The 10,438-nt window shown below is 37.9% G+C and overlaps 1 protein-coding gene across 1 annotated transcript; it reads right to left on the bottom strand.

Annotated features, from left to right (window-relative positions):
* Positions 1-4,742: 4,742 nt before the first annotated feature.
* LOC146369809 (regulator of G-protein signaling 21) lies at positions 4,743-9,862 on the bottom strand. The gene is made up of 5 exons (XM_084911199.1): positions 9,652-9,862; positions 9,472-9,567; positions 9,335-9,384; positions 9,068-9,234; positions 4,743-7,178 (listed from the first exon to the last, which is right to left on the bottom strand). Exons 1-5 carry the CDS (start codon positions 9,726-9,728, stop codon positions 6,993-6,995), a joined length of 576 nt encoding a protein of 191 aa, XP_084767325.1. The 5' UTR covers positions 9,729-9,862; the 3' UTR covers positions 4,743-6,992.
* Between the last annotated feature and the right edge of the window lie 576 nt (positions 9,863-10,438).

The following is a 10,438-nucleotide window of genomic DNA, read 5'->3' as shown; positions in this document are numbered from 1 at the left end:
AATGACAGCAACAGTGACTTTGATAGGCAAATCGTGACCTTCGCACGCTGTTTGTGTAGTGAGTCCATTAAATGGGATGTAAAAGAGAAGGCGGTTGAAACCAGATATCGGGATTGTCCTTCTGTCTTTCATATTTAACATTTTTTGATCCCAAAAAAGGGAAATTCGTCAAGATGTGGTGAAAATGTGCACAACACAAGGCTACAGTCATGAGTGAGAAAGAGGAAACAGCAAATTGATTGCAACAGAGAGGCTCCGCAAGGCTACAGGAAGCCAGAAAGACTGTCAGAACATCATATCCTGACCACTCTCATCTTTCAGCTGCAGAGTTATTACTTTATTATTGAAGCCTTCCACCATCGTCAAACTGCAGGCGGAAATCCTTATATGATGGCTAAAACTAGTGTAAAAGGCGGGAAAAAAAAAGTTGCAGCTTTAATCCAATGCCAAATATCTCCAGAAAATATAGAAGGGTTTGGAAGTGCCTCAAAAAAACAGAGGGTATTCTGTCAGCCCTCACATCAAGCACGATTTGTAGACTACAGAAAGAATTAAAAAAGAAAAAAAAAGAAAAGAAACATACAGTTAAATTTTAGGCAGATTTTACCGTTAAAATGAAGAAAGTGTAACATCAACCCACACAAAAGGTAGACATCCAGCAAAGTCAAGTACTATGATAATGAGCATGTTGTCATTGCCAATGTCAGAGACCCATACATATTTGAAGGGCCCCAATGTTTTACATCTGAGCCTGTTATTTGTTTAAGGGACAGGGGAACAGACGAGGAGTGAGGAGAACCAACCGAGGTCAGCCAGAACTTGTGGCTGTGGCCAAAGAACCTTTAGTGAACTGGATGGGGTCTTGGCAAGAACTAGCATTAGCTGAAATTAGCATTAGTTGTGGTGACCCTTCACATTTCACGTTCCTTTCAGTTCTGCGGTGATCTACAACAGATATTTTCTCTGGCATTTAAGTAGACGTTTCTGCTGATAATTGTAGCACAGAAAAGAACTGTGGGAATTCAAACCCCAAACTCTTATCTTAAAGATAAACTAATTTATGTGTTTGTCTTTCGGCTACATCTGAAGGTTTCAAGTAAACTGTTTGGAGCAAATGGTTGGATGAGAACAGTGTGCTCTTTAGTAGAGTAAATGCCAGAAGGCATTCTTGGTCTCATGCTCATAAACTTTGAAACTTCTAAATGTGCTAACGATATTGCCAGAGAAAACCACTGGTTTAAGGTGTTGTCAGTCAAGGTTTCAAATGATGATTGTTGAGCGAAGGTCCTTGTTTGAAACCCACCTAAAGATGGAAGCGATTTGTCTATTTGGATAGACAAATGGATGCTGGGCTTATACAGGTGTGGTCAGAAGTTTACATACATTTATTGGAATGGATATAATCGGAATTTGGGGCTTTTCTGGATTTTTCTTAGCTGTTCTTTTTCTGGTGTGAAATAACTGTACAGCATACTTTTAAATACTTACATAGTCTTTAATCACTTTAAAAAACAAGAATTGGGTATACAATTTATTATGGATATTTTCCTAATCCACACAGGGTGAAAAGTATATACTTAGTATATACTAACTTTGTCAAGCTATAGAAGAATGGTAAATGGCCTGTATTTGTATAGCGCTTTTACTAGTCCCTAAGGACCCCAAAGCGTTTTACACGTCCAGTCATCCACCCATTCACACACTGGTGATGGCAAGCTACATTGTAGCCACAGCCACCCTGGGGCGCACTGACAGAGGCGAGGCTGCCGGACACTGGCGCCACCGGGCCCTCTGACCACCACCAGTAGGCAACGGGTGAAGTGTCTTGCCCAAGGACACAACGACCAAGACTGTCCAAGCCGGGGCTCGAACCGGCAACCTTCCGATTACAAGGCGAACTCCCAACTCTTGAGCCACAATCGCCCGTAGAAGAAGACCCAGGACATCATTCTTAGAAAAGCTGAAACTGGTTAGGATGTTTGGGAACAAACAGGGACTGCCATTTATTGGAAAAAGCAGGAACACCAGTGTCACTGTCTATTATGAAGAAAGTTTTACATCACTACAAACTGAAAGAGCGCCAACCATGAAACAAGCCCCTGTTTCAAAACTAACCATGCCTTACTGAAACATGCAGTCAATCTTGACAAGCCAAATGCCTCACGAAGAAATTCTTATGTTCATGCAAGATAAAGATTGACCTATTTGGCCACAATGACGCTACGTTTGGAAGAGTAAAGGTGAGGGATTCAAACCTAAAAACACTGTACCAGCTGTCGAGCATGGTGGTGATAGCTTCATGGGTGGGTCTGTTTTGTTGCCAGAAAAGTGGATGCAGTAATGAAGGAAGAATACTTCCAAACTCTTCCAACGTCCGCTCAGATGAACAGCTAGATTGTTGAAACTTGAGCACAAGTTGGAACTGCCTTCTTAAATGGCCTTGTCAAACCCCTGACTTCAACCCTTTTTAAAATTTGTGTACTACACTTAAAAGCCAGGTCCATTCCAGGGAACCAACCAATTTATGAGGAAATATGTCAAGAAAAGTGGTTAAACATACAGCCAAAATTACACCAGAACCTTTTTGATTGCTACAAAAAGCGTCAGGTCAAGAGCAACTTGTTAAGAGACATTTCACCAAGTAATAATATTTGAGCCTGTGTGGATTTGAGAAAATCCAAAAATAAATTCAGTTGTGCACCGAATTCTTGTTTTGTTTTGTTTTTTGTTGTTGTTGTTTTTTTTTAGAATGATTAAAGATGTATGCTGCACAATTGTTACACCATGGTAAAAAAAAAAAAAAAATCATAGAAATTGTCAGAAGCCCAAAATGACCATGATATTTATGACCATGAAGAGTTTAAGTAAACTTTTCACCACAGCTTCATTATTATTGTTTTTGGAGTCCACCTATAACAACATTTGAAAAGAAAAAAAAACCATCCCTGATTTGAATTTTATCATTTGTGCAGCACAGGAACTCTTCCAGGAAGTTCCTATTTGACTAGAGCGCCTATAGGTCTTGTTTGCATATGGGACCTCCTCCTGTCTGTCAAAATGAAGGGGCTACAACTGTGTTAGCTGGGCTAAAACACATTGTACTGGCATATGCTGGCAACTCGGGTAGTTTGCAGCAAATCATCTTCATATATGCCTCAGTTTGTATATAGTAGCCTGTTTGATTTTGATACCCTTTGGGCTTCAACACTCTGGTGGTCAGTTTGGCACAAGTTGAAGTTTGCATGTAATTTGCAATGGCTTTTGATCTGCAGAGTTGCAGAACTTTTCAACAGCATTGCTTTCACTGCAATGTATCACCCAGTATAGGAAAATACAATCATGGGACATTAAACAAGCAAGGCCGCTCTGGGTTATCACTCATTGGTTACAACTCTAATCAATGTACTGACAATAGTCACTATGGTCAGTTTACATTTAAAGCAAAAATAGATCAGGTTATTAGCAAATGTAGCCCATAGCCTTTCACTGCTAGCTGGGAGTGTGACAGTACTGAGTCACACCATCTGCCTCTGCCTTCACATGTTGCAGAAGATTTCCTACTCATTTTGTATAGAGAGAGGATGTTGGTGCTTTATTCATTCTCATCCTTGACCACATAGCACAGAAATGTATGTTCATTCCCCCCCCAATCAATAGAAACAGCTTTGCATTGACATTGTAGCAAATACACAAAACCAGACAAAAATAGCAACTCTGCAATCTTATTAATATTTGGTAGTGTGAATAGATTTACTGTTGGAGGTGTGAAAGCCCAAAGCAAGTGCATTTCACAGATCTCAGATGCGAACTTTGGTTCCTAACTGGGGAATTTGAAGTCTTTAAAGCTTTTTGAAAGCTTCCACTCGAAACCTGATGCCATAGGCTACCCTGTTATAATCTACCCTTAGGCTTTGCTTCACTGACGCTTCCCTTTTTTGCCCAAACACGGTTATAAGTACTGAGGCGTTGCGATAGAGTCAGCAAACACTGAGGTGAAAGCTGCATTCCCTGCCTGAAGTTAAAATGTGGACAAGCACATCAGTGTATAAGACTTAACATTCAGCATCCAGCTCTTATAGTAAAGTTCCTCCCAACCGTAACCGTCTTGACTAACACTGTGCCAGCAGCAGTACTCACTTCCTTTTCGCTACCATGGTAACGGTTGTGGGCTATGAGAAAACAGTGACAGATTGTGTGCCATGTGATGGAGGAGATGTGAGACCTCTGTCGTTTATCAGGAACAACCCGTGACACTCGGTGTACTGAGAGTTTTCTGACGTACGACTGTACACCTGCAAATAGTTTCAGCCCAAAATTACAATCAAAACCAAGTCAACCATAACATTTCCTACAGTATCCACATAAAATTAGAGTGAGCACTTTCAACCTTTTCATAGCACACATGGATTTTGTCCTGCTTTAAAACTCATTTCAACCTTTTAACTTAATTGTAATGCTTTCAGAGTTTACATTCAAAAATTCAAAAAATTATTCCCCAAAATACTGACTTTATTAAGCAAAAGCTTACATGTAAATTTTCCATGTAATTTGCTACATATGTAATAATAATGTAAAACATTAAATTTAATGGAATCTGTTGATTGGTGTACATTCGGTTTACACCAAGAATATTCTTTTTTAATGCTTAATTATTTGATTAAATATTTCAGTTGCATTTTACACAAAATTATTGCTTTATGTTCATGAGGGAAAAGTATTTTTTTCTTTTTGTGTGTGTAATTATGAGATTAAGAATCCAAAATAAGCTTTCCAATAGCTATATCTCTGAAACACAAGTGGCCCTGGATATAATAAATAAAATTAATAATATTGTTATTAAAAGAAAGAGTTGTGGTTACTAGTCCATAGAAAAACAGTATGAGTGGATGTGTCTCTATAAAGATATTTCTCCCTGAAGTAGTTTGGTGTCTGAAGCTTTCTGGTTTCTCTCGGCGACTATGAAACATGGATGTTGGGACATGACTAATTGTAGGTTCAGTTGCAAAGTTTTAAAGTTTGCATTTTCGCTGTAGCCAGCTCAGCAACTTAAAACTGGAAGAGCGAGCGGCTAATTTGACAGACTTTATCATCCTTTTTTCAATCTAATGGCAACCAGAATTTACAAAATGAACATGATATAGAAAACACTTCAGTCTAGAGACCAATACCATAGAAAGTCTTTATTGAGGTCATGCATCGAGGAAGCCAAGGGGTCATGTTCCCATAGAACCATAAAGGATGTTCTGCTGTTATACTGAGTGTATGATTTCTGTTTCTATTTCCCTTGATGTCCAAATAGCTTTAGAGCAACCTTTCTCACATCAAAGTAAATAGTTTGCATGGAAAGCAATAGCCAAAACCTTTGGCTTTTGTCTGAAAACATAACTCTTCCATCGCTTTTTAAAATCCATATGCATTTCTATCTAATGACTAGTAACTATAACAGGCAAACTCAAACTGAATATACACCTAAAGGCCCAATCTGTTGTCCCTATAATGGCAGCTGACTAACAGACTGGGATGTGTTTAGACTCCACTGCCATGACACAAATGACTATTTGTGTCATGTTGAAGTGAATGTTGATTGTAAACTAGCTAACACAGTGAAACAATATAGCAACATAGTTTCACAGCCTTCTTCACTTGTGTTGGAACTACAAAAAAGTGAGCTTCATAGTTTGTTTTCATACCTTTCATTGGTGTTCTCTTTCATATGGTAATACATGAACTCTGGGCTTTCACCTTTATGTTAAAAACAGAGAAAATGCCTCAATATAGTATTTTAAAAATAGGATTTCCAGTCATAAAGCTATTAGTCTTTGACCAGATAGGGTTCAAATATCCTTTTGAGTAATGGTATGAGGCGCTTACTGTTGTAAAAAATATAAGCTACTGTCCTTTTATTATCAAATCTGATAAGTGATGAAGCAGATTCTCTATGACCACGTCCTCTTTTTTTGCCCCACAGTACTCATCATGGTTGGAAAAACTGCTTAAATTTGTTAACAACATCAGGCCATGAGTACAAACCGATGTGACAAAAACCTTTATTAACGTGGAACTGTTTGACATACACAGTCTCTCTATTTTCATCTGAACAAACCTTTCCCAGACTACTCTTTCTGGCTTTTTTAAAAAAAAAAATTTCACAAGTATTTTCCCCAGTCATTGTCTGTGGGTGATGAGATTATTCCCCTAACAAGGCAGCACATTGAGGGCTGATCTGTTACGCATCAGGTTGTCTGATGACTCCTGTGTTGTCATTTAAGCCCTTGAGTTATTATTAGCTGCCTCAGTACTCCTTTTTAAGGCACAATCTTTAGGAATAAGGCCGTTTACAGAACAGAGCGGGATCGAGGGTTAGAGTGGGGGGTTACTTTTTTCCAGTTTAGTAAACCCTGATGTTGGTGTACAGAGTCAGGCCCACACCTAATTAAAGGATATAGCAGACATGTGACTGAAAACAGAATCCCTTTGCTGGGTAAGCTGTGGAAACTGTTATCCTTTATTTTGACTCATGCCCTTCCTCATGTCTCAGTTAGTCAGTCAGATAAATATAATTCTGACTATATTGGAATAAAAAGAATACTTATAGATGATGAATGACTACAGTTACTGACTGAATTAGCCAAATTTGGGCAAGAAGTCCTAACATTTCACATCAGAAACAAGCTTAACTTACCTAGACTTTCAGTTAACACATACAGTATTTCAAAGAACCTTGAACTCTGCAAAGTCCTCTAAAGTACTAACATATACCAACATTCTTTATACGTACATATCTCCACACTCACATTACTTTTCTGTCATTGTGTTTGCCTTGCTGTCCACAGTCCACGACATTTTATCAGTACAAAAAGAAAAAATGATATTGCACACTGTTAAAAAATATTTTTTTATGTTTGGGTTTAAAGTGAAACAGTAAATGAGTTGATCCAGTGTGAAATAAAGTTTCGGAGCAGCTGAATAGAAAACAGGGATGGTAGCTCTCTTTAAAGGTACCACAGAGTCCTGGATTTGCGCTTTAGACTCAGGTAGGCATCTGAGTGCAGAAATCTGGGGCAAGAGTCTCTTTCCATCAGCAGGTAAACATGTTTCTGGGCCTCGTCAAAGCAGGAAAGGCTCGGTTTCTCAAGTGCCTGCTTGATCTTCTCTCTAACATGCTGGTCTACATTGATCTGAGAAGGAAACAAATGTGACAAGTCAACATATCATCATGTAATGTGTTCCCAAATTGGCTGTGTTTGTTTTCAATTTGTAAAAAGGTGCTTTAAAAACGTTAAATCCAAAATAATTAAAATGCCACTGCCAAGATGTACAAAATACACCCCTGGAAGGAGGTAAGAAAATACCTCTGAATCCTAGGGTTACATTTTTAAGAAAAAAAAAAAAAAAATCTATTTTGTGGTCAATTTTAATACTGGTACAATAAAAAAAAAACATTAAATCAAACATTAACTTGTTAGCTCTCTTATATGCTTTTCAACTCAGATGAAACTCCATGAAATTCAGAATTCTAGCTACTGAGACAGATCACACACACACTACTTGTCCCTGAAGAGTTTCCTGTCCTGTTTTGTTTTTTTAACTATGTTATTTCTTGCTCCATTTGTATTTGGATTCTGCTTTTTCTTTGTAATTGAAATACTTAATTCTTTCAAAGAAACATTGAAGAATATATAAAACATTTGGCTTGCCATTTAGCTGAATGATTACTATTGTATTGGTCTTGCTTCACTTCAAGTTTCAACTAACTAAATAAGAAACCATTGTGGAAGTTCCTTGAATGGCTACATAAGTCAGTCCCCCATAGACTTCTATATTTCCAAGAAATACAGCATTAAAATTTTTTTTAACAGCCTGCTTCAAAAAAACCCTAACTTTATTCTATGTGGGTAAAATCCCCCTTTAAGACAATGTTTTTTTAAAATACCTTATTCATGTGGATGTTGGAGGTAGGAGTGTGACTGCTTATCCTGTCACAGGCAGCTGGTGGCCTCAGTTCTGTAACTCCAGTTATTAAAGTGGACTTCTTCCTCTTCCCTTTGTCTATTGTGTTATTGTCTTTTAGAGTACTTTAATTAAATTACCTAACAAATAATATAGCATGCTGTGAGGTACAACCTGTATTAGAAGAAGTTTGTGTTTCAATTTACGATTGCAGGTTGCTAACCTAGCACGCTAGCTATAGCTCATAACTTAAGACTCCAAACTCCAAATATGGCCACATCTGACTCCAAAAAACTAACATAAATATCTAATCCTATAATAACGTGTAGTAGAATTAGTATCCAAGTGTATGTTGCTTGACAACCCCACATGATACATGTGCTGCTTACTTGCCACCACTAAGTGATTTCTTACTAGGAATGTATATATTTTGTGTGCAGTCTGTGGTTCACAATGGGAAAATTCTGTGCCATATTTGAAATTAATAAAACACTACATAACCTCCCTCCATACTCCTCTACTTTGGTACTTTAACTTGTTTGTTGGTATGTTTACGTGTTCGGTATTGTTCTTACTGTCTTGTACGGAAGAGGATTAGGGCCACTGGAAAAAAAAAAAAAAAAAAAAAAAAAGTGGGCACGTCTTTTTTTTTTTCTTCTTTTCCTGAATTCTGAGAAAAAAGTCAGAATTCTGAGATTAAAGTCAGAGTTCTGACTTTTTTTCTCAGATTTTTTTTTTCCAGTGGCCTCTTCCGTAGTCTTGGAGCAACTGTGACAACATCATTATCTCTGGGATTTCTTAAAGTATTCTGATTCTGATTCAGTGCATCTTCCCTGAAAATATGGCACAGCAAATACTCTACTAAAATCACCAGAAGCACTGGAAGTTATGAAATTTGGTAATCATCTGCATTGCTTCACTGAATTTGTAAAAGTTTTGTACAGTTTTTTCTCTGATGCAATCATACTTTCCTCTTTTCTGTAATGCCAGTTTGATAAAATGCAGTTTATATTTGGGCCTACTTTTAGTTTACAAAGTTACTCAGAAAGTCCAAGAAAGTAATTTCTTCTTTTAAGTATGAAATATTATTCAGCTCTGGTATAACGGACAAACTGACTTCTCTGCAGGCTGTAGGCTGGATGAACTCCCGGTAGATCTCCTCTGTTCTCCATTGAAGGTCTTCTGGTGAGGTAGTCAACCTGAACTCTTCACATGCGAGCCAGAACTCAATGTTTTCCTCACTGAACTCAGACTGCAGAAAAGAGTGGAATGCTGCTAAATACTCTGCAAAGAGGGAAAGGGTTAAACATACAGAATTATTCATTACGTGAAATTCATTTGTAGACTCACATGGCTCAGTTTCGTGAAGAGTAACACTTCTTACTTTTGTCCTTTAGCAGTTTTTCCAGGTGAAGTTTATGGTCAGTCTGACAACTATAAGGAAATGATATATGGCTATTATTTTCTTTCTAATATACACCATGGAGATGAAAATAACTAACAGTTCCAATCATATGATACCTTAGCTTTGAAGAGTACATCTCATCATTACATTTCTGTACACTGACACACTGGATATCCTTCTTACGCCTCCTGCAGTTCAGTACAATGTCAATCCTTAAAAACAAAATCAAGTTCAATATGTTTGTTAATGTAAAGTTTATAAATGTAAACTTAGTATCATTAGTGTGCTTGGCTTACCTTCGTGGCCGCTTCATGTTGGGCATTAAATCCTTAAATTCGTAAAGTCGAATCCTTGAAAATAAGAGTTTGGGCATTTTAATATCCCTGTAATTCCCTGTAGGGAGATACAATAGCCTGCTGTGATATGTGTAAAAGCACTGTTCCCTCCTGGGCTTGTCCTTAAACTGCCAGGAAAGGTATATCTATGACGCTGTGGGCCTGCTGGTACCTGTATCTAAACGCCAATTGGATACGAATACAAATGTCTGTTGTTAGACTCATCTACCCTTGTTACTGACTCACAGCTGTAAAATTCCTATGGGAGAAATTTTTTTCTGTTACTCAGATTTCTGGAAAAAGGTATTTAGGTGACTGATTGACTACGTGATGTGTGTGTAGTCCATATAGGGCGATATGAGCGTTTGCCTTTTTGTCTTTTACTTGTCTGTATGGAGATTCTAGATGCACTACCTATGCCATATTTTAAATCAGTACTTCACAAATGGTGTGCCGAGACATGGGTGTGCCGTAAGGGAAGTCCAGGTGTGCTGTGGGATCTTGTGAGAATCATAATTCATTGTTACAATGAATGGCTGGACAAAAGTCACGAATTAGCAGTTAATTTACTGATCAGTTGTTTGCATGCATTCATGTCCCTGAAAAAAAAGGCATAACTTTTGTTAAAGGCAACCGACTGACCGTGATTGACAAGATTTTCTTGTGTGAAAGAGGCTATGATTAATTAACCACCAGCAGAGATGACCCACGATCTTAAAAACCCAGAAAAAACAGCTGTATTGGGATG

The sequence above is a fragment of the Perissodus microlepis genome, chromosome 17 (assembly GCF_051167445.1).
Source record: "Perissodus microlepis isolate ML-2025 ecotype Zambia chromosome 17, ASM5116744v1, whole genome shotgun sequence".
Classification (NCBI taxonomy): Eukaryota; Metazoa; Chordata; class Actinopteri; order Cichliformes; family Cichlidae; genus Perissodus; species Perissodus microlepis.
The sequence above is the reverse complement of the archived record's forward strand: the minus strand, read 5'-3'. Positions and strand labels throughout refer to the sequence as shown.